This window comes from Rhinopithecus bieti, unplaced genomic scaffold (assembly GCF_001698545.2).
Source record: "Rhinopithecus bieti isolate Rb0 unplaced genomic scaffold, ASM169854v2 scaffold_15769, whole genome shotgun sequence".
In the NCBI taxonomy this organism is placed as follows: domain Eukaryota; kingdom Metazoa; phylum Chordata; class Mammalia; order Primates; family Cercopithecidae; genus Rhinopithecus; species Rhinopithecus bieti.
In genome coordinates, this window is record NW_016809129.1 from 594,624 (window position 1) to 622,609 (window position 27,986).

At 38.1% G+C, this 27,986-nt stretch overlaps 1 protein-coding gene across 1 annotated transcript; it reads right to left on the reverse strand.

The window, feature by feature from the left end:
- Nucleotides 1-19,624: 19,624 nt before the first annotated feature.
- IAPP (islet amyloid polypeptide) lies at nt 19,625-26,884 on the reverse strand. Its single transcript, XM_017888628.1, has 3 exons — nt 26,764-26,884; nt 26,344-26,438; nt 19,625-20,865 (listed from the first exon to the last, which is right to left on the reverse strand). The coding sequence occupies exons 2-3, from the start codon at nt 26,421-26,423 to the stop codon at nt 20,685-20,687; spliced, it is 261 nt and encodes an 86-aa protein (XP_017744117.1). The 5' UTR covers nt 26,424-26,438; nt 26,764-26,884; the 3' UTR covers nt 19,625-20,684.
- Nucleotides 26,885-27,986: the final 1,102 nt, after the last annotated feature.

The following is a 27,986-nucleotide window of genomic DNA, read 5'->3' on the forward strand; positions in this document are numbered from 1 at the left end:
GGATTTAAAAGTTAGTATCAATTCCATTGTTATAGTAGCAGCTTGGGTGTTCCAAAATGTCATCCAAGTGCAATATATGATGTAAATGTTTGCAAGACAGGAAAAAAAAATTAGGAAAATGTAGACTGGGAAATGTTGTTGGGGGAATTTAGAAGTTGGGGCACAAGAAAATAGTATCTTTATTCTTCCACAACCTCCTGCACTGCGTTTTACAAACTTTATCATCATTTTAACTATAAATATATTTGTATTTCAGATTTTTAAAAGGCTATCTTTCACAAGTTTACATTCTTTTCCTTTTTGTGGACATTAGACATGGTCTAAGGTCCATATGACAATGTTTTTTGAGTAAAATAAAGTATGCAACAGTAATTTAGAAACTCAAAACTATATACGTTTACTTAAGTTTGGCCCGTATGGTCAGACACCTCCTGACACTACAAATATCTTTCTGTGATTTAAAGTTTTCTATAAAACTCTATAAATAAATAGCTGGTAATGTGAACATAGTTCACCAGCATTTTGTCTTACAAATCACACATTTTGATAGTAACTGTCTGTGATCCCATCTATTTTATAAGAATATAACATGGTAATCTAGTGTAACAGTGTACATGTATTTGCATTTTAAAATGAAGAAACAGTATGTAAATATTAGGCTGGGGCACAAGTAATTATGTCTTTTTGCCATTAAAAGTAATTTAATTTTAACATAAAAGTACATTAGTAATATAATATAAGTATATACTATAATTAGTAATATAATAGCATTATATAATAAAAAGCCCACAGGAAGCATTTTATTTTGAAGAAGAAATGAGATAGTTTACTTTTCCTATTCATTTTCTTTCTTGTATCTCTGTGGGTGCACGATTTTTTTTCTTCATTTCTTAGTGGCACTTATGCCATTGGTGATTTGTATGTGTGTGCCTACTCTTTATGCTGTAAATCTTGGTGTTAAAATCCATGCTAGATGGGACTTAGTTGTCGGGCTGTCTAATAGCTAAGTTCATTATGAACTATAATGTCACGTCAAAAAATCTTTGATTTTGCAATAATATATTTTGTTCCATTTACATGAAAAAATAAGTTCTTCATATGGATACGGAAGAGTGCAGAGGTTAGACTGTGTTTTGAATTTCTGGTTTCCAGTTGGCACACTGATCATTTGTTAACTTAAGATCTTAGCTTGTGAATAAATCTTATCTGCATTGAATAAGACTTAATAAGTCTTAATCAGCATCTGGATCTTAACTTGTTAATAAGTCTTATCTGCATAACATTTTGGCCATATTTGTGGGTATTTCTATGGACTAAATAAAGTTTTAAATATATATTTATAAGAAAAGTGAGAAAGCAAAACGTGTAGGTGGTAATAACATAAGTTTCACAGAGGCTAATTTCCAGATGCAAACATATAGTACAATGTACCTGTAATAATTATAACTATTTTTGACAAGTAAATTGATATCTTGATGCTTTCCTCTACTATAGATGAAAAAACAATTTACCTCAGATTACTGGTCACAGTGACTCTAGCTCATATTTGGCTGTAAAGTAGTACATTACCCATTTTAGGTTATTCAGCTCCTAAACTCACATATATTGACAGGGCAACGTGTACTAGAGATGTGTGAGATTTTAAAGCTATTGAAGAGGCTCAGTACATTATGTCTTAAAAATAGTCACATTTAAGCATCCATTGGATTGCTGTATTATGGTATTTATAATGATGAGGTACAAAAGGGGCTAGGTCTATGTTTGCATGTACTCTGGAAGACAAATCCTACACTTGCAGCATTTTACCAGTTGCAGCCATTAGAATTTCCTAAACATCTTGACCTGTGGGCTTACATATTTCCTTATTTTTTTTTCCAGAAGTCTTAGAATCAAGAAAGGGCCATATATGAAAGTAGTGAAGTGGCATAATATTTTTGAGCACTTCATGCTTTGGTCAATGCCACAATATCCTAGAATTTTAGTTAATGATTACAGTTAAAATTTATTAAAGTGTTGTATTGCTAGGGATATTAGTCCATTTTCATACTGCTATGAAGAAATAACCGAGATGGGGCAATTTATAAAGAAAAAGAGGTTTAATGGACTCATAGTTTCACATGGCTGGGGAGGCCTCACAATCATGGTGGAAGAAGAAGGAGGAGCAAAGGACATCTTACATGGTGGCAGGCAAGAGAGAAGTACAAAGGAACTGCCCTTTATACAACCATCAGATCCTGTGAAATGTCACTATCATAAGAAGAGCATGGGAAAAACCTGCCCCCATGATTCAATTACCTCCCACTGGGTCCCATCCATGACACATGGGGATTATGGGAGCTATAATTCAAAATGAGATTTGGGTGGAGACACAGCCAAATCACATAATTCTGCCCCTGGTCCCTCCCAAACCTTATGTCCTCACATTTCAAACACAATGTGCCCTTCCAACAGTCCCCCAAAGTCTTAACTCATTTCAACATTAACTCAAAAGTCCAAGTTCAAAGTCTTATCTGAGACAAGGCAAGTCCCTTTTGTCTATGAGCCTGCAAAATCAAAAGCAAGTTACTTCCTAGATATAATTGGGGTACAGGCATTCGGTAAATATACCCATTCCAAATGGGAGAAATTGGCCAAAACAAAGGGGCTACGGGCCCCACGTAAGTCCAAAATCCAAAGGGCAGTCATTAAGCCTTAACATCCCAAAATGATTGACTCCATGTCTCACATACAGGTCATGCTGATGCAAGAGGAGGACTTCCATGGCCTTGGACATCTTCACCTCTATGGTTTTGTAGGATACAGTGCTCCTCCTGGCTGATTTCATGGGCTGGTGTTGAGTGTCTGTGTGGTTTTTCCAGGTGCACGGTACAAACTGTTGGTGGATCTACCATTCTGTGTTCTGGAGGACAGTGGCCCTCTTCTCACAGCTCCACTAGGCAGTATCCCACTGGGGACTCTGTGTGGGGGGACTCCAACCCCACATGCTCCTTCTGCACTGCCCTAGCAGAGGTTCACCTTGAGGGCCCTGCCACTACAGCAAACCTCTGTCTGGACATCCAGGCATTTCCATACATCTTCCGAAATCCAGGTAGAGGTTCACTAACCTCAATTCTTGACTTCTGTGCACCCGTAGGGTCAATATCATATGGAAGCTGCCGAGGCTTGGGGCTTGCATCCTCTGAAGCCACAGCTCGAGCTGTATCTTGGCCCCTTTAGCCACGACTGTAGTGGCTGGGATGCAAGGCACCAAGTTCCAAGGGTGTACACAGCAGGAGGGCCCTGGACCTGGCCCTGGAAATCATTTTTCCTCCCTAAGACTCAGGGCCTGGGGTGGGAGGGGCTGCTGTGAAGGTCTCTGGCAAGCCCTGAAGATATTTTCCCCATCATCTTGGTGATTAGCATTTGGCTTCTTGTTACTTATGCAAATTTCTTCAGCTGGCATGAATTTCTCCCCAGAAAATGGGTTTTTCTTTTCTACTGCATTGTCAGGCTGCAAGTTTTCCAAACTTTTATGCTCTGTCACCTCTTGAATGCTTTGCTGCTTAGAAATTTTTTCCATCAGATACCCTATCTCTCTCAAGTTCAAAATTCTCTAGGGCAGGGGCAAAAAACCACCAGTTTCTTTGCTAAAGCATAGCGAGAGTCACCTTTGCTCTAGTTCCCAAGAAGTTCCTCATCTCCAACTGAGACCACCTCAGCCTGCACTTCATTGTCCATATCACTATCAGTGTTTTGATCAAAGCCATTCAAGAAGTCTCTAGGAAGTTCCAAACTTTCCGAAATTTTCCTGTCTCCCAAGCCCTGCAAGTCTCTAGGAAGTTCCAAACATTCTCACATTTTCCTGTTTTCTCTTCAACCCTCCTAACTATCCAACCTCTGCCTGTTACCCATTTCCAAAGTTGCTTCCACATTTTTCCACATTTTTAGTTATCTTTACAGCAGTGCCCTATTAATCCTGGTACCGATTTACTGCTTTAGTCCATTTCATACTGCTGTGAAGAAATATCTGAGACTGGGTAATTTATAAAGAAAAAGAGATTTAATGAACTCACAGTTCCACATGGCTGGGGAGGCCACACAATCATGGCAGGTGAAGGAGAAGCAAACACACATCTTACATGGCAAAAGGCAAGAGAGAAGTACACGGGAATTGCCCTTTATAAAGCCATCAGATCTCGTGAGACGTATCCCCTATCATGAGAACAGCATGGGAATAACCCACCACCATAATTCAATTACCTCCCACAGGGTCCTTCCCGCAATATGTGGAGATTATGGGAGCCACAATTCAAGATGAGATTTTGTTGGGGACACAGTCAAACCTTATCACTAGGTATTGTTATATGCTAAGAGCTTTTTATACATTATTTTATCCTCATATCTTTGCAAGGCAGATTTTTAAAAAATATATAAATGAGAAAGTTGAAGCAAAAAGAAGTCAAGATATGTACACAAAGTTTTAAAAAAGAGCCAATATCCTAACAAATGTCTGCCTGATTAAAAAAATCCTGTCTTTCCCACTGCACCAATGACTCTACTGTAGTATCTTTCACTGTGCTATTGATTTTTTGCTCTTCAGCATCACAGCAGGACATTCTTTAAATTTTAAATTTTACTTTAATATGAAAGTTGAAAACACTTAGACAATATCTCTTGGTATAGCCAGATAATAATCATAAACTTAAAATCAAATAAAGCTCTGAAAACTGAGTTTGAATATCTGGGTACTCCAAGGGCTTGGTTCTGGTTCATATCCTCTTTTATTTTCCAGTGGCTTTTCTGCAGGAGGGGTTCCGGAAAAATATGGTTTCTAAGCACCTCATAAGGATCAAATACTGTTTTCAGAAGGCTGATGAAGCTTCAGAAAAACAAATGTTTCTGTTTCTGTTGTCTTGCTCCTTTCCCTGTCTTGTCGTGCCAGTCTCCTCTACCCATCCTCCAGGATAACATATTAGAATTTCAAAACCGGAGTGAAATCACACCCAGATGTGTGAAGAAAAGTGATTCAAGAAACTGTATCATGGGCCTGCTCGCCACAGCGCAACCGCAGCAGACATTCGTACTGGCGTACAGGACTCACCTTCATGCCCTTCTCTTTGCCTCTTTTTCTGTTTTGCTTTTCCGTTACAGTTCTACCCCTACCATGTCTCCTACCAATGTCCTCCATTGCCCTTTAAGGTCTATCCTGTTCTTTAGGGCTTTGCTCTCAACTCTTACTTGATATTGATTGCACAGTTTTTATTTCGAAGAAGGATTCTGTTCTTTTAATGAGAGTCTCTTTGACTAAAAACAGCACTTACCTATGCACTCCCAGCAATGGTTTCCACATCTATCACGAAGTTTATGGATGTAAATTCTGGAACAGAGTTCTCTGCTCAGAGCTGTTTGTTGCTTGATCACGCGTTTCACTTTGTACATTTACTAAGAGTGGAGCATGGAGTCCCTACTACACAGCACAGTGAATGCGTCAGACACAAGAACGAGAGATTTTATAACCAGGCTTATACAGCTGTCATGCACCACAGGGCTCTTAGCTTTCATGTTAAGCCCTCTATACTCCGAACTTTTCACGCCTCTCTCGTTCCCAGAGGTTGTGCTATCTGTATACTAGCGTTTCATGTGAATAATCCCCGGGCATTGATGTCGCATGAAGGTTAAAAAGGGTCGTCTTTTTTTTTTTTTTTTAGTTTTCTTCATTTTATTTTATTTTATTTTATTTTATTTTTTTATTATACTTTAAGTTCTAGGGTACATGTGCACAATGTGCAGGTTTGTTACATATGTATACATGTGTCATTTACATTAGGTATATCTCCTAATGCTATCCCTCCCCCATCCCTCTGCCCTACGACAGGTCCCGGTGTGTGATATGCCCCTTCCTGTGTCCAAGTGTTCTCATTGTTAAAAAAAAATCTAAGTGGACACATTTTTTGATATATTTAATTTTCTTTTATAATGCCTATCCATTATTTCAATTTTAAAGTGTTTATTAATGCAGTTTGTTATCTATGTGGTAAGATTTCTCACTACTTAAATTATATCGTTTTAGAATTTTAGAATTTCTTCCTGCTCTTCTAATCTACTTACAACCCTGATAAACTTACCAGATATGCTGTTTCTATATTGTCTGCGATATCCTTTCAAGGGTTTGTGTGCCACTTCTTAGTGATGATAACCTTTGTTCTAAATAGCATAAGGAATGTTCCCACAGAGAAGCAGTGGATTTTCAGAACCAGTATCTTTACGGTTCTTTAAAAATTTTGTAATTCTAGATGTGGTTGTGCAGTACAAGTTTCTTTGTGTCATTTTGTTATTTGAGCAGAGAAGGTATCTACTTATGCAAATCTTATTTAGGATTTGGGGAGATTAATTTCATTATTCTGTTTCCCTTTTTGTTCATCTTTGAACCTTTCTCTGCATTGTTTTGTACCTGCTTTTGTGACTGACTTATTTTCTTCTCTGTCTCTTTTAAAATTCTTAATAAAATTAATTTAAAAAGTACCCACTGTAATACCATACCACTCTTTGGTTTGTGTAGTTATCATTGTTAATTCAGTTATCACTTATTGGACATTAAAGATATACCAGATACTTTGCATATTTTATTTCTGATCTTCAAGAAAACTATGCAAGATAGATATTACTATCCCTGTTTTACAAAGGGAGTATAAGATGCCACACTCTATCAACTTAATCACACTGTATTAAATTATAAATCTATATTAAAATAATTTGTTTTTTCGTTATTCATAGAGTAAATGTAGTCAACCAACATGTATTGAGCATCTGTTATAGGCAAGTAATGGGCTTAAATGTTGTGAGGGTTACAGAGATGACTCATACATCCTTGACCTCAGTTAGTTTACAGGCTGGATGGGGAAATAATACTTGTGCATACATAACCAAAAAATAAGGTAGAGCCTGTGAACTTCTTCAAGGTGGTCTCAAAATCCCAACCACTAATATCACATCAAGTATAAAAATAAGCTAACTAAATATGTTCAGTCACTGAGTGAACGTCTGTAAATTCAGAACCTGTATTTACAAAGACTCTTATCTGTGTAAGACTCTTATCTCTGTATGACTGAAAGAATCATGACAGGCTCTGCGGACAGTGTGGTCTTTGAGTAGAACCAGGGTACAGTGTAGATCCCAGAGGTGAGGAAAGGATATTTCAAGGGAGTAAGTTGTATAAGCAAGAACATGGAGGCAGGTGAGTGTGGGGTATGGGATGGTTAATGCACAAGGGAAGCAGTAATGAGGCAGATGAAAATATAGACCAAAGTTCCTTGGGAAGGACATTAAGGGACCAGCTACAGGATGTGGGTCTATTTAGTCGGTAAAGGTTTTATTGAACCATAAAAGAAAATTTTCTTAGTTGTATACAGAACAAAGAAAACAGAACAATCCCATTTGGATTTTAGAAGGATAAAAAGATGTGCTACCAGCAATCTTTCAGTGTTGGAAATATTTAATAAGTGTATTGAATTTTTTTTAACTTTCTTCCAGTTAAAACCTTAAAACACAAAATAAAACAAAACAAAAGTATTCCATAATGGGTAGGGTAAAGATTGTTATTCTCAATGTCAGACAAGGTGATAACTATTTTAGTCTCATTCTTCTTTTGCCTGACCTGTTTGTCCAGTTTCAAGACAAACTGATTTGGCATGGTCTGACATTCAATAAAATACAGTGCAAAGTGGGAGTAAAAGAAAAATATTTTTATTTGGACATGATGTAGAGAAATTTTCTGGTCTTCAGAGTCAATATACCTGCATTTCAATCCTGAATCCACCCTTACTATGTGACCTTAGATAATTTAGCTTCCTCTCCTTTCTCCTTTTCCTTTCCTTTGCTCTTTTTCTGTTTTGCTTTCCTTACAGTTTACCCCTACCATTCCTCTACCAATGTTCTTGCTTAAGGTGCCTATCCTGTTCTCTTAGGGCTTTGCTCTCAACTCTTACTTGATATTGATGAGAGTTTTTATTTCAAGAAGGATTTGTCTTTTAATGAGAGATTCTTTGACTAAAAAGCACTTACTATGCATAAGAATGAGTTTCACATTATAGAAGTTTATGGAGTAAATTCTGGACAGAGTTTCCTTTCCTTTTCTTTTCTTCTTTTCTCTTTTCTCTTTTCTCTTTTCTTTCTCCTTTCCTTTCCTTTCCTTTCCTTTCCTGGACAGAGTTTCCTTTCCTTTTCTTTTCTTCTTTTCTCTTTTCTCTTTTCTCTTTTCTTTCTCCTTTCCTTTCCTTTCCTTTCCTTTCCTTTCCTTTCCTTTCCTTTCCTTCCCTTTCCTTCCCTTTCCTTCCCTTTCCTTTCCTTTCCTTTCCTTTCCTTCCCTTTCCTTCCCTTTCCTTCCCTTTCCTTCCCTTTCCTTCCCTTTCCTTCCCTTTCCTTCCCTTTCCTTCCCTTTCCTTCCCTTTCCTTCCCTTTCCTTCCCTTTCCTTCCCTTTCCTTCCCTTTCCTTCCCTTTCCTTCCCTTTCCTTCCCTTTCCTTCCCTTTCCTTCCCTTTCCTTCCCTTTCCTTCCCTTTCCTTCCCTTTCCTTCCCTTTCCTTCCCTTTCCTTCCCTTTCCTTCCCTTTCCTTCCCTTTCCTTCCCTTTCCTTCCCTTTCCTTCCCTTTCCTTTCCTTTCCTTTCCTTTCCTTTCCTTTCCGCGGGTGGATTATGAGGTCAGGAGATGGAGACCATCCTGGGTAACACAGTGAAACCCCGTCTCTACTAAAAATACAAAAAACTAGCCGGGCGTGGTGGTGGGCGCCTGTAGTCCCAGCTACTCGGGAGGCTGAGGCAGGAGAGTGGTGTCAACCCGGGAGGCGGAGCTTGAGGTGAGCCGAGATGGCGCCACTGCGCTCCAGCCTGGGCAACAGCGAGACTCCGTCTCAAAAAAAAAACAAAAAACAAAAAACAAAAAAAACAAAAAAAATTATTATCATTTCTTTATTTCAATAGTTTTTGGGATACAAGTGGTTTTTGGTTACACGGATGAATTATATAGTGGTGAATTCTAATATTTTAGTGTATCTGCCACCCAAGAAGTGTGCATTATATCTAATTTATAGTTCTTTATTCCTGGCCCCCTCTCATCCTAATCTCTAAAGTCTATTATATCACTCTGTATGCCTTTGCATAACTCATAGCTATAGCTTAGCTCCCCCTTATAAGTGAGAATATACAGTTTTTGGTTTTCCTCTCCTGTGTTACTTCGCTTAGAATAATGGTCTCCAGCTCCACCCGAGTTGCTGCAAAAGACATTATTTCATTCCTTTTAATGGCTGGGTAGTATCCCATAGTGGGTAAATACCATATCTTCTTTACCCTCTCATTAGTTGATGGGCACTTAGGTTGGCTTCACACCTTTGCAATTGTGAATTGTGCTGCTATAAACATACGTGTGCAAGTGTGTTTTTCATAAAATGACTTCTCTTCCTTTGGTTAGATACTCAGTACTAGGATTACTGTGTCAAATGGTAGACCTACTTTTAGCTCTTTAAGGAATCTCCTTACTCTTTTCCATAGAGATTGTACTAATTTACATTCTCACTAGCATTGTGTAAGCATTCCCTTTTTCCCACATTTACATCACTATCTATTGTTTTTCTACTTTTTTCTTTCTTTTTTTTTTCTTCTTTTGAGAAGAACGTTCGCCCTGTTGCCAGGCTAGAGTGCAGTGGCGCCATCTCAGCACACTGAAACATCTGCCCCCTGGGTTCAAGTGATTCCCTTGCCTCAACCTCCCAAGTAGCTGGGACTACAAGCACGCGCCACCATGCCCGGCTAATTTTTTGTATTTTAGCAGGAATGGGGTTTCACCATGTTGGCCAGGATGGTCTCCATCTCCTGACCTCATGATCCACCTGCCTCAGCCTCCCAAAGTGCTGGGACTGCAGGTGTGAGCCACCACACCCGGCCTGTTTTTTGACTTTTTAATAATGGACATTCTTCCAGGAGTAAGGTGGTATCTCATTGTGGTTTTGATTTGCATTTCCCTGATGATTAGTGATGCTGAGCATTTTTTTCATGTTTGTTGGCTATTTGTATATCTTTTTTAAAGTAAATGTCTATTCATGTCCTTTGCCCACTTGTCAATGGGATTATTTATTTTTTTCTTGGTGATTTGCTCGAGTTCCTTTTAGATTCTGGATACTAGTTCTTTATCGGATGTGTAGTTTGCAAATATTTTCTCCAATCCTGTGGGTTGTCTGTTTACTCTGTTTATTATTTCTCTTGCTGTGCAGAAGCTTTTTAGTTTAATTACATCCCATTTATATATTTTTGTTTTTGTTGCATTTATTTTGGGGGTCATATACCAGTTAAACTCTGCCATTTTGTCTCTTAGTGTACACACTTGAGCTGACTTACCCAACTTCTGAGATCTTATCTGGAAGCTGATTGTCAGTTTCAGGTGTTTTCTATCTGTTGGGAGTCTACCTTTCCCTGGTGCTGGCTGCCACCAGTTATTATTTTAGAGAGACAATTTAACAACTACCTGACCATCAGCTGATGGTCATCTGATAATTCTTGGTTGGGGATTGGGCGAGTAGGGACATGGGGGTGTGGGTAGGGTTGGGGAGCCCTCTCTTCCCTGCTTGTGCTTGCCTAGCTACCCATTCTAGCACTTGGAAGCCTAACTCACTCAGGTTACTCAAGGGTACCTGTGATTTCATGTACACACCGAGAAAGGTTAAGATAAACGTAGTCACCAAAATTTTACTGTTGGTACCTCTAATTACAGTAATTTAGTTATTCTCATTATTTTTTTCCAAAGTAGTTGTGAGAAACCAGAGAATACACTCAGTAAGCTCCCTGGCAGTAAGGCATTCTCAACCTTAATGTATTTGATTCCTTACTGAGCTGCAAATACCAGCCTAACTAAGGAAATAATGCAGAATTTGTTTAAATGCTTCACTTTCATAAGAAATTGAATGAATAAACTTTAGAATAAAACCTACAATTAATATCTGATGTATCCACACAGTAACCTTTGTGTTGCAGAGTGTTATAGAGTCACTCTATATTTTAATCCCTAGCACCAGAGGTTGTTGGGTTACTATTCATAATTCCTCTTGTTTAATTCCTGGGAATTGTATGCTACCATAGGCAATGTCCTTGAACATCATATGCACTCATTAAAATTGTGTTAACACGGGCCGGGTGCGGTGGTTCACGCCTGTAATCCCAGCACTTTGGGAGGCCGAAGCGGGTGGATCACCTGAGGTCGGGAGTTCAAGACCAGCCTGACCAACATGGAGAAATCCCGTCTCTAATAAAAATACAAAATTAACCAGGCACGGTGGTGCATGCCTGTAATCCCAACTACTCGGGAGGCTGAGGCAGGAGAATAGCTTGAACCCAGGAGGCAGAGTTTGCAGTGAACTGAGATCGCACCATTGCACTCCAGCCTGGGCAAAAAGAGCGAAACTCCATCTCAAAAAAAAAAAAAAAATTTTGTTAACACTAGAAAGAGAGATGGGGGAGTTGAAATAAATTATAATGTTAAATGACAAACCCATATATGTAATATTTATAAACCTAAATATAATGTTGATATTATAAATTATGGCATATCATAAATTACATATTATGTTTTACATATTTATATATAGACGTGATATGCAATAAAACTGTAGCCTATTGTGGGAAATTTTTCAAATAAGTTTGAGAGATTATGATTTAATTGTACCTTATTCAATTTGAAATACTGGGTTTGAGTCCACTTTGAAAGAAGGACCAATAAGTGAACATCACAAATATAAAATTATATATTCACCTATTTATTTCAATATGTAATTCATGACATAAAATGTATTATAAATATATCTGTCTGCCTCTATACACTCATGACCACTACCACTTACCACCACCAACAAAAGCCTCTACAATTTGGTAATCTAAGACACACTTCATATAGTGAAATTTTAACATAGAAAGGTAAGTCAGTGAGTCAAATTTCCACTTAGATTGAAATGCTTACTTTTCCTATTTTTTTAAAAGTACAAGTTGAGTGCCTTTAGAAATGGCATAACACAGCATGATGGCAGTTTATCTGAATTAATGCTACCTCCATAGGTACCTAACTCAAAGTCAGGGAAAAGCAGACATTCTATGTGGGGAAAAGAAAGAGAGATCAGACTGTTACTGTGTCTATATAGAAAGAAGTAGACATAAGAGACTCCATTTTGTTCTCCATTTGAGATGCTGTTAATCTGTAACCCTACCCCCAACCCTGTCCTTGCAAGAGACATGTGCTGTGGTGACTCAAGGTTTAACGGATTTAGGACTGTGCAGGGTGTGGTATGTTAAACAAGTACCTGAAGGCAGTATGCTTGTTAAAAGTCATTACCATTCTCTTAATCTCAAGTACCCAGGGATACATACACTGCGGAATTTGCAGGGACCTCTGCCTAGGAAAGCTAGGTATTGTCCAAGGTTTCTCCCCATGTGATAGTCTGAAATATGGCCTTGTGGGAAGGGAAAGACCTGATCATCCCCCAGCCTGACACCCGTGAAGGGTCTGTGCTGAGGAGGATTAGTATAAGAGGAAAGAAGGCCTCTGGGCAATTGAGATAGAAAAAGGCATCAGTCTCCTGTCGGTCCCTGGGCAATGGAACGTCTGGGCGTAAAACCTGATTGTATGTTCTATTTACTGAGGTAGGAGAAAACCGCCTTAGGGCTGAAGGTGGGACATGCTAGCGGCAATGCTGCTCTTTATGCACTAAAAAGGTTTATGAAGACGTTTGCATATGCATATCAAGGCACAGCACTTTTCCTTAAACTTATTCATGTCACAGAGATCTTTATTCATATGTCTTTCTGCTGACCTTCTCCCTACTATGATCCTATTGTCCTGCCACTTCCCCTTTTCTGAGATGGTAAAGATAATTATCAGTAAATACTGAGGGAACTCAGAAACTGGTGCCTGCGTGGGTCTTCTGTATGCTGAGCACCGGTCCCCTGGGCCCACTTTTCTTTCTCTATACTTTGTCTTTTGTGTCTCATTTCTTTTCTCAAGTCTCTCGTTTCACCTAACGAGAAACGCCCACAGGTGTGGAGGGGCAGGCCACCCCTTCATTCTGTGAGAATCTGACTCAAAGCAAAGCATTTCATCTCCTGTCCAACATTGCAGCTGCTATCAAAAAAAGTGTATCGTACACATAACCTCTGCCAGAAATGTCCAATTTATTAAACAAAGGAAATAATTCCTATACAGCAAATAGTTTCTAGACATCTGTGGTCTTTTAATTGAAGACACGATTAATAGAACACAAGTTGTTTTGCAATACCCTGCATAAAATGTGATTGAGGTTTGCTGAAAACCACTTAAACAGAATAAAGGGCATATACATTTAATAGAAGCTCACTGCTGCTAGCACACAATGAAACCCTCATGGATACAAAGTGGTTTTGTATTTTAAATAGCCTCTTAGTACCAGCAAGCACAAGAAACAATGGACTTTAAAAAATATTTTGACTGTGTCAGGAGCAGGATTTTCTTTGTTTTAAAACAGCATCCTATCATTTCAGAAATCTGCAAAAGGAATTGCTTAACATGGGTACTTAAAATTACTAATTTGCTTAACAGGGGTACTTACAATTACTAATTTTCTTTCTTTCTTTCTTTTTTTTAATTTGAGTCGGAGTCTTGCCCTGTCGCTTAGGCTGGAGTGCAGTGGCGCAATCTCGGCTCACTGCAACCTCTCCCTCCTGGGTTCAAGTGATTCTCCTGCCTCAGCCTCCTGAAGAGCTGGGATTACAGGCACGTGCCACCACGCCCAGCCAATTTTGTATTTTAGTAGAGACAGGGTTTCACCATGTTGGTCAGGCTGGTGTCGAACTCCTGACTTCGTGATCTGCCCACCTCGGCCTCCCAAAGTGCTGGGATTACAGCTGTGAACCACCGCGCCCAGCCCAATTACTAATTTTCTAATGTTAAGAATAATAACTTTATTATTAGCTGTTTACAATTTACTGAGGTTCAAACTACTGTTTTCTCCTTTGTTCTTAAACCTGTGCCACTGAGATATAGGTCCCAAAATGATTTTTTTATGCTTTAAAATAAAATCTATAGCAAAACATTTCATTTTAAAAGATACTATCTTTTATTATGGGACCTTAGTACTGTATATAAAACAATCTTTTGACAATGTGTATGTCCTGGCAACAAACATCAGATACACAGACCATATATTCACACTGGAAATGAAAACGGCAGTGTTAAATTATACAGGAAATCTCTAGAACATAAAACAATAACTATAGAGTTACATTGTCCTCTAAAGGGGCAAGTAATTCAGTGGCTCTCTCTTTAATGCATTCCTCTTGCCATATGTATTGGATCCCACGTTGGTAGATGAGAGAATGGAACCAAAGTTGTTGCTGGAACGAACTAAAAAATTTGCCAGGCGCTGCGTTGCACACGTGGCAGTGTTGCATTTCCGCTTTTCCACCTGATGACTGGTGACATGGAACAAATGTGAAAAGTTAGAGCCTTACTATTTTAGTTGGATCCAGACACGCGACATCAAATATCTCGTATTGATGAAAACTAAAGAAACAATTTTCACAAAAGTAACTCAGGTTTGCAAACACCTAGATGACTGAGTTTTGTTTGTTCGTTTGTTTGTTTTGAGACAGTCTTGCTCTGTCGCCCAGGCTGGAGTGCAGTGGCATGATCTCCGCTCACTGCAAGCTCCGCCTCCTGGGTTCACGCCATTCTCCTACCTCAGCCTCCCGAGTAGCTGGGGCTACAGGCGCCTGCCACTGCGCCCAGCTAATTTTTTGTGTGTTTTAGTAGAGACGGGGTTTCACCGTGTTAGCCAGGATGGTCTCTATCTCCTGACCTCGTAATTGGCCCACCTTGGCCTCCCAAAGTGCTGGGATTACAGGCGTGAGCCACCGCGCCCGGCCAGGATTTTTTTTTGGACACCTTGAAATGACAATTGAAAATCATATAACATCTTTCATTACAGTCAGTGTTACATTTCTCAGTTAAAAGTCTTCCTTTGGAAATTCAGAATAGATTACATATAATCAAAATAACAGTGTCTTTGTCTTACATTTTTAAAAATNTTTCCTTTCCGCGGGTGGATTATGAGGTCAGGAGATGGAGACCATCCTGGGTAACACAGTGAAACCCCGTCTCTACTAAAATACAAAAAACTAGCCGGGCGTGGTGGTGGGCGCCTGTAGTCCCAGCTACTCGGGAGGCTGAGGCAGGAGAGTGGTGTCAACCCGGGAGGCGGAGCTTGAGGTGAGCCGAGATGGCGCCACTGCGCTCCAGCCTGGGCAACAGCGAGACTCCGTCTCAAAAAAAAAACAAAAAACAAAAAACAAAAAAAACAAAAAAAATTATTATCATTTCTTTATTTCAATAGTTTTGGGATACAAGTGGTTTTGGTTACACGGATGAATTATATAGTGGTGAATTCTAATATTTTAGTGTATCTGCCACCCAAGAAGTGTGCATTATATCTAATTTATAGTTCTTTATTCCTGGCCCCTCTCATCCTAATCTCTAAAGTCTATTATATCACTCTGTATGCCTTTGCATAACTCATAGCTATAGCTTAGCTCCCCTTATAAGTGAGAATATACAGTTTTGGTTTTCCTCTCCTGTGTTACTTCGCTTAGAATAATGGTCTCCAGCTCCACCCGAGTTGCTGCAAAAGACATTATTTCATTCCTTTTAATGGCTGGGTAGTATCCCATAGTGGGTAAATACCATATCTTCTTTACCCTCTCATTAGTTGATGGGCACTTAGGTTGGCTTCACACCTTTGCAATTGTGAATTGTGCTGCTATAAACATACGTGTGCAAGTGTGTTTTCATAAAATGACTTCTCTTCCTTTGGTTAGATACTCAGTACTAGGATTACTGTGTCAAATGGTAGACCTACTTTTAGCTCTTTAAGGAATCTCCTTACTCTTTTCCATAGAGATTGTACTAATTTACATTCTCACTAGCATTGTGTAAGCATTCCCTTTTCCCACATTTACATCACTATCTATTGTTTTCTACTTTTTTCTTTCTTTTTTTTTTCTTCTTTTGAGAAGAACGTTCGCCCTGTTGCCAGGCTAGAGTGCAGTGGCGCCATCTCAGCACACTGAAACATCTGCCCCTGGGTTCAAGTGATTCCCTTGCCTCAACCTCCCAAGTAGCTGGGACTACAAGCACGCGCCACCATGCCCGGCTAATTTTTTGTATTTTAGCAGGAATGGGGTTTCACCATGTTGGCCAGGATGGTCTCCATCTCCTGACCTCATGATCCACCTGCCTCAGCCTCCCAAAGTGCTGGGACTGCAGGTGTGAGCCACCACACCCGGCCTGTTTTTTGACTTTTAATAATGGACATTCTTCCAGGAGTAAGGTGGTATCTCATTGTGGTTTTGATTTGCATTTCCCTGATGATTAGTGATGCTGAGCATTTTTTTCATGTTTGTTGGCTATTTGTATATCTTTTTTAAAGTAAATGTCTATTCATGTCCTTTGCCCACTTGTCAATGGGATTATTTATTTTTTTCTTGGTGATTTGCTCGAGTTCCTTTTAGATTCTGGATACTAGTTCTTTATCGGATGTGTAGTTTGCAAATATTTTCTCCAATCCTGTGGGTTGTCTGTTTACTCTGTTTATTATTTCTCTTGCTGTGCAGAAGCTTTTAGTTTAATTACATCCCATTTATATATTTTGTTTTGTTGCATTTATTTTGGGGTCATATACCAGTTAAACTCTGCCATTTTGTCTCTTAGTGTACACACTTGAGCTGACTTACCCAACTTCTGAGATCTTATCTGGAAGCTGATTGTCAGTTTCAGGTGTTTTCTATCTGTTGGGAGTCTACCTTTCCCTGGTGCTGGCTGCCACCAGTTATTATTTTAGAGAGACAATTTAACAACTACCTGACCATCAGCTGATGGTCATCTGATAATTCTTGGTTGGGGATTGGGCGAGTAGGGACATGGGGTGTGGGTAGGGTTGGGGAGCCCTCTCTTCCCTGCTTGTGCTTGCCTAGCTACCCATTCTAGCACTTGGAAGCCTAACTCACTCAGGTTACTCAAGGGTACCTGTGATTTCATGTACACACCGAGAAAGGTTAAGATAAACGTAGTCACCAAAATTTTACTGTTGGTACCTCTAATTACAGTAATTTAGTTATTCTCATTATTTTTTTCCAAAGTAGTTGTGAGAAACCAGAGAATACACTCAGTAAGCTCCCTGGCAGTAAGGCATTCTCAACCTTAATGTATTTGATTCCTTACTGAGCTGCAAATACCAGCCTAACTAAGGAAATAATGCAGAATTTGTTTAAATGCTTCACTTTCATAAGAAATTGAATGAATAAACTTTAGAATAAAACCTACAATTAATATCTGATGTATCCACACAGTAACCTTTGTGTTGCAGAGTGTTATAGAGTCACTCTATATTTTAATCCCTAGCACCAGAGGTTGTTGGGTTACTATTCATAATTCCTCTTGTTTAATTCCTGGGAATTGTATGCTACCATAGGCAATGTCCTTGAACATCATATGCACTCATTAAAATTGTGTTAACACGGGCCGGGTGCGGTGGTTCACGCCTGTAATCCCAGCACTTTGGGAGGCCGAAGCGGGTGGATCACCTGAGGTCGGGAGTTCAAGACCAGCCTGACCAACATGGAGAAATCCCGTCTCTAATAAAATACAAAATTAACCAGGCACGGTGGTGCATGCCTGTAATCCCAACTACTCGGGAGGCTGAGGCAGGAGAATAGCTTGAACCCAGGAGGCAGAGTTTGCAGTGAACTGAGATCGCACCATTGCACTCCAGCCTGGGCAAAAGAGCGAAACTCCATCTCAAAAAAAAAAAAAAATTTTGTTAACACTAGAAAGAGAGATGGGGAGTTGAAATAAATTATAATGTTAAATGACAAACCCATATATGTAATATTTATAAACCTAAATATAATGTTGATATTATAAATTATGGCATATCATAAATTACATATTATGTTTTACATATTTATATATAGACGTGATATGCAATAAAACTGTAGCCTATTGTGGGAAATTTTCAAATAAGTTTGAGAGATTATGATTTAATTGTACCTTATTCAATTTGAAATACTGGGTTTGAGTCCACTTTGAAAGAAGGACCAATAAGTGAACATCACAAATATAAAATTATATATTCACCTATTTATTTCAATATGTAATTCATGACATAAAATGTATTATAAATATATCTGTCTGCCTCTATACACTCATGACCACTACCACTTACCACCACCAACAAAAGCCTCTACAATTTGGTAATCTAAGACACACTTCATATAGTGAAATTTTAACATAGAAAGGTAAGTCAGTGAGTCAAATTTCCACTTAGATTGAAATGCTTACTTTTCCTATTTTTTTAAAAGTACAAGTTGAGTGCCTTTAGAAATGGCATAACACAGCATGATGGCAGTTTATCTGAATTAATGCTACCTCCATAGGTACCTAACTCAAAGTCAGGGAAAAGCAGACATTCTATGTGGGGAAAAGAAAGAGAGATCAGACTGTTACTGTGTCTATATAGAAAGAAGTAGACATAAGAGACTCCATTTTGTTCTCCATTTGAGATGCTGTTAATCTGTAACCCTACCCCAACCCTGTCCTTGCAAGAGACATGTGCTGTGGTGACTCAAGGTTTAACGGATTTAGGACTGTGCAGGGTGTGGTATGTTAAACAAGTACCTGAAGGCAGTATGCTTGTTAAAAGTCATTACCATTCTCTTAATCTCAAGTACCCAGGGATACATACACTGCGGAATTTGCAGGGACCTCTGCCTAGGAAAGCTAGGTATTGTCCAAGGTTTCTCCCCATGTGATAGTCTGAAATATGGCCTTGTGGGAAGGGAAAGACCTGATCATCCCCAGCCTGACACCCGTGAAGGGTCTGTGCTGAGGAGGATTAGTATAAGAGGAAAGAAGGCCTCTGGGCAATTGAGATAGAAAAGGCATCAGTCTCCTGTCGGTCCCTGGGCAATGGAACGTCTGGGCGTAAAACCTGATTGTATGTTCTATTTACTGAGGTAGGAGAAAACCGCCTTAGGGCTGAAGGTGGGACATGCTAGCGGCAATGCTGCTCTTTATGCACTAAAAAGGTTTATGAAGACGTTTGCATATGCATATCAAGGCACAGCACTTTTCCTTAAACTTATTCATGTCACAGAGATCTTTATTCATATGTCTTTCTGCTGACCTTCTCCCTACTATGATCCTATTGTCCTGCCACTTCCCCTTTTCTGAGATGGTAAAGATAATTATCAGTAAATACTGAGGGAACTCAGAAACTGGTGCCTGCGTGGGTCTTCTGTATGCTGAGCACCGGTCCCCTGGGCCCACTTTTTCTTTCTCTATACTTTGTCTTTTGTGTCTCATTTCTTTTCTCAAGTCTCTCGTTTCACCTAACGAGAAACGCCCACAGGTGTGGAGGGGCAGGCCACCCCTTCATTCTGTGAGAATCTGACTCAAAGCAAAGCATTTCATCTCCTGTCCAACATTGCAGCTGCTATCAAAAAAAGTGTATCGTACACATAACCTCTGCCAGAAATGTCCAATTTATTAAACAAAGGAAATAATTCCTATACAGCAAATAGTTTCTAGACATCTGTGGTCTTTTAATTGAAGACACGATTAATAGAACACAAGTTGTTTTGCAATACCCTGCATAAAAATGTGATTGAGGTTTGCTGAAAACCACTTAAACAGAATAAAGGGCATATACATTTAATAGAAGCTCACTGCTGCTAGCACACAATGAAACCCTCATGGATACAAAGTGGTTTTGTATTTTTAAATAGCCTCTTAGTACCAGCAAGCACAAGAAACAATGGACTTTAAAAAATATTTTGACTGTGTCAGGAGCAGGATTTTCTTTGTTTTTAAAACAGCATCCTATCATTTCAGAAATCTGCAAAAAGGAATTGCTTAACATGGGTACTTAAAATTACTAATTTGCTTAACAGGGGTACTTACAATTACTAATTTTCTTTCTTTCTTTCTTTTTTTTAATTTGAGTCGGAGTCTTGCCCTGTCGCTTAGGCTGGAGTGCAGTGGCGCAATCTCGGCTCACTGCAACCTCTCCCTCCTGGGTTCAAGTGATTCTCCTGCCTCAGCCTCCTGAAGAGCTGGGATTACAGGCACGTGCCACCACGCCCAGCCAATTTTTGTATTTTTAGTAGAGACAGGGTTTCACCATGTTGGTCAGGCTGGTGTCGAACTCCTGACTTCGTGATCTGCCCACCTCGGCCTCCCAAAGTGCTGGGATTACAGCTGTGAACCACCGCGCCCAGCCCAATTACTAATTTTCTAATGTTAAGAATAATAACTTTATTATTAGCTGTTTACAATTTACTGAGGTTCAAACTACTGTTTTCTCCTTTGTTCTTAAACCTGTGCCACTGAGATATAGGTCCCAAAATGATTTTTTTATGCTTTAAAATAAAAATCTATAGCAAAAACATTTCATTTTAAAAGATACTATCTTTTTATTATGGGACCTTAGTACTGTATATAAAACAATCTTTTGACAATGTGTATGTCCTGGCAACAAACATCAGATACACAGACCATATATTCACACTGGAAATGAAAACGGCAGTGTTAAATTATACAGGAAATCTCTAGAACATAAAACAATAACTATAGAGTTACATTGTCCTCTAAAGGGGCAAGTAATTCAGTGGCTCTCTCTTTAATGCATTCCTCTTGCCATATGTATTGGATCCCACGTTGGTAGATGAGAGAATGGAACCAAAGTTGTTGCTGGAACGAACTAAAAAATTTGCCAGGCGCTGCGTTGCACACGTGGCAGTGTTGCATTTCCGCTTTTCCACCTGATGACTGGTGACATGGAACAAATGTGAAAAGTTAGAGCCTTACTATTTTAGTTGGATCCAGACACGCGACATCAAATATCTCGTATTGATGAAAACTAAAGAAACAATTTTCACAAAAGTAACTCAGGTTTGCAAACACCTAGATGACTGAGTTTTGTTTGTTCGTTTGTTTGTTTTTGAGACAGTCTTGCTCTGTCGCCCAGGCTGGAGTGCAGTGGCATGATCTCCGCTCACTGCAAGCTCCGCCTCCTGGGTTCACGCCATTCTCCTACCTCAGCCTCCCGAGTAGCTGGGGCTACAGGCGCCTGCCACTGCGCCCAGCTAATTTTTTGTGTGTTTTTAGTAGAGACGGGGTTTCACCGTGTTAGCCAGGATGGTCTCTATCTCCTGACCTCGTAATTGGCCCACCTTGGCCTCCCAAAGTGCTGGGATTACAGGCGTGAGCCACCGCGCCCGGCCAGGATTTTTTTTTGGACACCTTGAAATGACAATTGAAAATCATATAACATCTTTCATTACAGTCAGTGTTACATTTCTCAGTTAAAAGTCTTCCTTTGGAAATTCAGAATAGATTACATATAATCAAAATAACAGTGTCTTTGTCTTACATTTTTAAAAATCTTGAGGCCGGGCGCGGTGGCTCAAGCCTGTAGTCCCAGCACTTTGGGAGGCCGAGACGGGCAGATCACGAGGTCAGGAGATCGAGACCATCCTGGCTAACACTGTGNTAAATGTAACCTGAAATATGTAGAAATTTAAATATAATTATTTCTACATCTTTCCAATAAGAATAAAGCAGTGTTACTTAATCTTTAAGTTCCTTGAGATAATTGAATCAGGAGTGTTATGCAAGAAATGTCATAAGGGAATTCTGCAATATGCAACACATGGAAGAACCTTGAGGACATTAGGTTGAGCGAAAGAAGCTAGTCATAGAAAGATAAATACCACTTGGTTCCATGTATATTAAGTATTTTAAATAGTCAAATTCATGAATTAAAGAGTGGAATGGTGGTTATCAGGGGCAAAGGAGAGGGAGAAATAGGGAGTTACTAACTATTGGGTGTGAAGCTTCAGTCAAGCAAGATGACTAAGCTCTAGAGATGTGCTGTCCAACATTTTGCACATAATCCAGAATAATGTACTGCATGCTTAAAAATTTGTTAAAAAGGGTAGATGTCATACTTTGTTCTTGCCACAATAAAATGAAATATAATAAAAGAGGAAAGAGAGAATGTCATAAAAATATGTCAAAAAAGAGAATATCATAAAGTCTCAAAAAGAATCAAATCTATCACTTGTTCAAGTACTCTATTGCAATGTGAGAGTTTTATTACTTTTAGCATAAATATATTTTCCTGCTTGGATCTTATACTTTCAAGCACTTTAATGATAAGACTAGGTTAAATGTTAAAACCAAAACACTTTTATGTCAATGGTATTAATATTCATCACATTTTCTAGCCACCTGAAGGAAGTTCATAATAATACTTATAAACTCAGAAATCATAACTACAAATTAAATAATTCATTTAATTTTCATTTGTTTTTATTTAAAGCATTTATTTGTATATCAACTCCATTTTTTTGATCGCCTTTTGTTTCAACGTACTTTCAAATGATATCGGAAATGGATGCAGAATAATAACATTGCTTCCTCTTTATTGATTATTAGGAAAGTTAGAGAAATATTTTAGTTTTCAACTTCATAGAAATCAAAATATTGGTGAAACTTAGGGTAAATGGAAAATGTAATAGTTATAGGGTTAAAAACTGAATGTCCAGGAGCCAGTGGATATGCACAATTTGGGACTTAAATGCAATGGATTTATCTCATTGTGTTTACCTTGTGTGGGGAGTATTTCATTATCTCTATCTTGAAGTAGAGGTAGCCTAAGAGTAAATGTTTAATAATCTAATGTGAAACTTTTTTAAAAAAATTTTTACTCCCATATTTCCTCCTAAGTACAGAAAATTTCTTATAGCATTAGGTGAACTGGATACTTGTTGAATGTAAGTGTATGCCGACAAATTATTGAACAAACTATCTGGGCAAAGGAAACCATAATTATTTAATCTATATCAATCTCATTTACACTATCTGTTCAATTATTTATTTTTGAAGTTACAGTAAATATGGCCAATGTACATTTCCAAAGAGTGGTTTAATGCTTTAAGGATTGAACTAGTAATTTCAAACATTTGTCTTGAATTCTAAAATACTAACTTTTCTTGAAAAACATAAAAATTGGAATTTGGTCCAAACATCTGAAAAAAAGTAGTAAAGGAAAATTATGGATCAAATTGAGAAGATTCAAAGGGAATATCTGTTCCAAGATATGTTTAGCATATGACTGAAGCAGAATGTGAAATACTTTATACGCTAAATGCTGAGTGGTATTTTGATAATTGGTTGGAAGGTCAATAATAAAATTTAAAATTGTTCTAAATAGAATGTTACCTTATTTGAGTTACCTAGAAGGGCCATCATTCCACTTAGAATAAATAGTAAGAGCATTTATGTTTTTATCATATTTGTGAAATTGCTTTTCTATTCTTTTCTTTCTTTTTTTTTTTGAGACGGAGTCTTGCTCTGTCCCCCAGGCTGGAGTGCGGTGGCGCGATCTTGGCTCACTTCAAGCTCCGCCTCCCAGGTTCACACCATTCTCCTGCCTCAGCCTCCCGAATAGCTGGGACTACAGGCGCCTGCCACCACATCTGGCTAATTTTTTGTATTTTTAGTAGAGACGGGGTTTCACCATGTTAGCCAGGATGGTCTCGATCTCCTGACCTCGTGATCCGCCTGCCTCAGCCTCCCAAAGTGCTGGGATTACAGGCGTGAGCCACTGCGCCCGGCCTAAATTGCTTTTCTAAAAAAGACTTTTCATCTAAATATACTATTCAGCTTATATAAGATTCTATCTAAAGCAATCTTTAGGATGGAAAAAGATGTCTAAAATGGTTAATAAAAGGCATTACTTCCCCGGTTTCAGGCATTTTTTTCTCATTGACTACCTAGACAGGTAACATACCAGCTAGTAACAAACATTAAAGTTGTTGACCACTTACAGGCACATACACACATGGAAATTCTTGACTTTAAGAGAGTTTAAACAGAGATGACAATAAGCCAAAGTATAACTCTTAAATTGCCTCTCTTTTAAATGGTCTCTCCAGAGTTTTAAAAATGGCTTTAAAGTGCTTCCCTGCTCTCAGCTCTTAACATTCATCTGTGGAAGTATGTGAGCTCCTGCAGGGAGATCCTAGTGATTACATCTTGGCATCTATGTAATTACATTTTTAAGTATCCTTTGATTACCTGCCAGGCAGATATTTACAAGGGAGTGTAAAAACGTTGGTGGGAAACTATGTGATCCTTTTATCCTATTTCATACACTTACAAATTGAAAAAATCTCTAATGAGATGATTAAATTTTATAAGGAAAATTACATTGAATACTATTAGTTTTATTTTTTAAAAGAGTTAAAATTTGACACATTTTCCACATATATTTTCCTAACTTTCTGTGAGATACGTAGAATAGTACATGATTTAACATCTCAGCGTGATAAATCATACTCCCTTTAACAAATGTTCAAACATACGCATTTCAGGCAACACATTAAAAAGCAATTTGAAGAATGTTTTACAAGATTTCTAATAATTCAAAGTTAAAGATTGTTAGACTAACACCAAAATAATTTAATAATAAGTAATATTATATTACATATTACCCTATTTCTAAGAGAAGTTTCTCTCATAATAAACAAACAAGCATCTATAAAAACATAATGGACTGGTTTCTGTGGCTCACTCTTATAATCCCAGAACTTTGGAAGACTGAGGCAGGAGGAAAGCTTAAGCCCAGGAGTTTGACACCAGCCTGGGCAATATAGGGAGACCCTTTCCCTATAAAATAAAGATAAAACAATTAGCTGTGTATAGTGGCAGGTGCCTGTGGTCCCGGCTACTTGGGAGGCTGAGGTGGGAAGATCACCTGAGCCCAAAAGGTCAAGGCTACAGTGAGCCATGATTGTACCACTGTACTCCAGCAGCCTGGGTGACACACAGAGAGATCCTGTCTCAAAATAAAATAAAAAAAAAAGAGGGTAAATGTGCTGAGTAAATTTCCATATCTATTGAAAGAAAGTATCAAGATATAAACAGATATAGTAGGAAATACTACTGATTTTCCTATCATCATTCAGTTATTCTGCTTATCAGAAACTTCATGTCATTTTAAAAGTTATTTTATCCAATAAAATCAAATAGAAAATTAGAGTCAGTTCTGAGAAGAACACCCTGTAAACTAAATAAGTCTTGAAATGACAAAAAACATGATTCTTGCTATTTATTATACATAGGTGCTGTAGAAATCTTTGCATACTGCTATGGGCTTCCAAGAAAAATGATCTCAAAGGAAAACAAAGACAAGATGATAATCATTCTAATGAGAAGAGTTCTAATATGACAATGCACACTCTTTACAAAGGTAAACGTAATTCTCCTTGGTGTTAAAGAGTGTATAAGTTCAGTCCCATAAGACCATATGGAGCAAAACTGATTTAGGCACAAACAAATCCTCACTATATTATTTATGACTTATGCACATATTTGAACTTAGTAATCCTTTAAATAACTGGAGAATTACAGTATTAAAGTTTCAGTTTGAAAATTGTAACTATTCTTGAAAGTTTTACGTGACATAGTTTTTAGACTTCCTTAATTACCATTTAAATGTCAGGAAACCTTTCATACAAAGACTTCCCAGGAAATCCTGAGGTACATGCTCCCTATTGAAAGTAATTTTAAAAAGTATTAAGTTTATAGCAGCTTAGAAGTAATATGAAGAATAGCTTTTTATAAACCTGTTTCACTCATAGAATAGCTAGCTAACAATATAGAATAAATCCCCAACAGCAAATGGCTTTTAACTAGTTTTTTTCGGTTTCATTTCTTAAAACATTAATTTGCTCCTGATTATTTCTGTACATTTCCATTTCCACAAGATGTAAAAGTTTTGAATATTTCCAGAGACATTTGAGGAAAATAAAAATCTAAGTAAATATACAAAAAGAATTACACTTGGTACAAAAAATACATGCTTCACTTAAGTTCCTCCGGTTTGTTTCAGTATCGGGTTAATATAAGAGAAATTACTACCTTTTGATTTTTTTCCTGCTTCATGTTCTGGCTTTGCCCCTCTAAGTTCCAAGACCATATTTCTCTTGGAAATATGCTGGAAACTAAATATGTAACTGGAATTATCCATTCTTGTCTGTCAGAAGTTCCATCAAAGATATTTATTTGCCACTGGTGTTATTCTTTAAAGAACACAGAATTCAAGAAACAATGGAATAACTGAAGGTACTGTTCTTAAGCATGATATAGTCAGAAATCTAAGGCTGTTAGTCATTTGACAGTATTTAATTCTAATTTTCCCACACTTTACAAAAGAAGCAGGATCTTAAAGTTACCAACCTTTCAATGGGTGTAGCTTTCAGATGGTTTAATGCAACAGAGAGCACGATGAGAAATACTTGCAGCTTCAGGATGCACATTGCTTCTCAGATTTTCTGCAAAGAATAATCCAGCACTGAAATCAAGAGATTTCTTACAGTTCTAATTGATGTAATTTTAAATTAGAGCCTCGTTTTAAAAGAACCATCTTTTAAAACATAATTTATAAGGATCAAAATTTTATTGATTTAGTCCCTAATACTGTCTACTTTTAAGTAATTTTGAGATTTTACTTTCCCAATTTCCTTATCTAAACAATCTGAACATTTATATTGTAATATGCTCTCCCTTTAGCCTTTCTTTGAACTAAACCATGAATTTAACACCAAGTGTGCATTTCTCTAAATAAATAAAACTTTCCCAGAAATAGGAAATCTTTACCTTTTAATGTTTCAACGTCAGCAATATCAGCAAATGCCTTTGATAGAAAGAAAGCTTCAAGAAAAGAGCCCAAGCTCGTATCCACTGGAATATTTACCCCCTTACCTGCTAACTAGTAATCCAGCTCTTATATACCCATCACACCTTTCTCAGCTCTGACATCAGGCAGCTCAGAGAGCCTCTGTCATTAATTTCCATCCCTATAGATAGAAAGTACCTCATAGACAGCAGAAGCAGATGGGTCATTATTACATTAACTCATCAGTAAATATTAATGTAGCAAATACAGAGTGTCCTTGTGCAGTTAATGGTGTGTCATACACAGCAGAAGTTTGAATTTGTTATCTTTGTAAGACACGAGTGAATTTTCAAGAATTAAGTGTATCTTATGGTAAGGAACTGATAGAAAGGGGTAAGGATAACAACAAATGTGCATATATGCAAATAAAGAAATCACAGACTTTTGGTATATCTAAACCCAAGTGACCTCAATGGCTGAATCCTATGAAGCTTCAGGAATAAATGGAGATATAAGAGGAAGGTGTATAAAAAGGGCATAAAAGAGAAATCAAAAGTCATTTACAATGAGGTGAGAGGAGATTTAAAAGCATAAGAGTAATGGAAGACCTACTCCGTGGTAGGGATTATTCTAGGTACCAGAGAGATGACAGGGAACAAAACAAGATTAGAATGAACAACTGCTACATAACCAAATGAATAAAAAAATTCATTTGGCGGCACTTACATAGAGATCCATAAGTATATGTAGTCAAGTAGTTTTTGGATGACTTTTTTCATTCATTGTTACACAGAAATTTGCAATTATTTTGAAAGAACAGATTTGTTTCCCTTTAGCTTCATGAGAACATTACGAATGGCTTGGCTCAGACAGTACTTTGTAGTTTGTGTTTTAAAATGATTTGGTTTTTAACTCTTTCTCCAAATTGCTCTTTTTTTTTCTTTCTCTCTTTTTTTTTTTTTCTTTTTTATTTGAGATAGTTTCCCTCTTTGTTGCCCAGGCTGGAGTGCAAAGGTGCGATCTCGGCTCACCGTAACCTCCGTCTCCCGGGTTCAAGTGATTCTCCTGCTTCAGCCTACAGAGTAGCTGGGATTACAGGCATGCCCCACCACACCCGGCTAATTTTGTATTTTTAGTGAAGATGGAGTTTCTCCATGTTGGTCAGGCTGGTCTCGAACTCCCGACCTCAGGTGATCTACCCGCT

Excerpts from the sequence above, each read along its gene's own strand:
- IAPP (XM_017888628.1), bottom strand. The coding sequence starts at position 26,423 with ATGTGCATCCTGAAGCTGCAAGTATTTCTCATCGTGCTCTCTGTTGCA. Across the intron at positions 20,866-26,343 it reads AAAGCTACACCCATTGAAAG|TCATCAGGTGGAAAAGCGGA; the intron begins GTTGGTAACTTT and ends CCATGTCACCAG.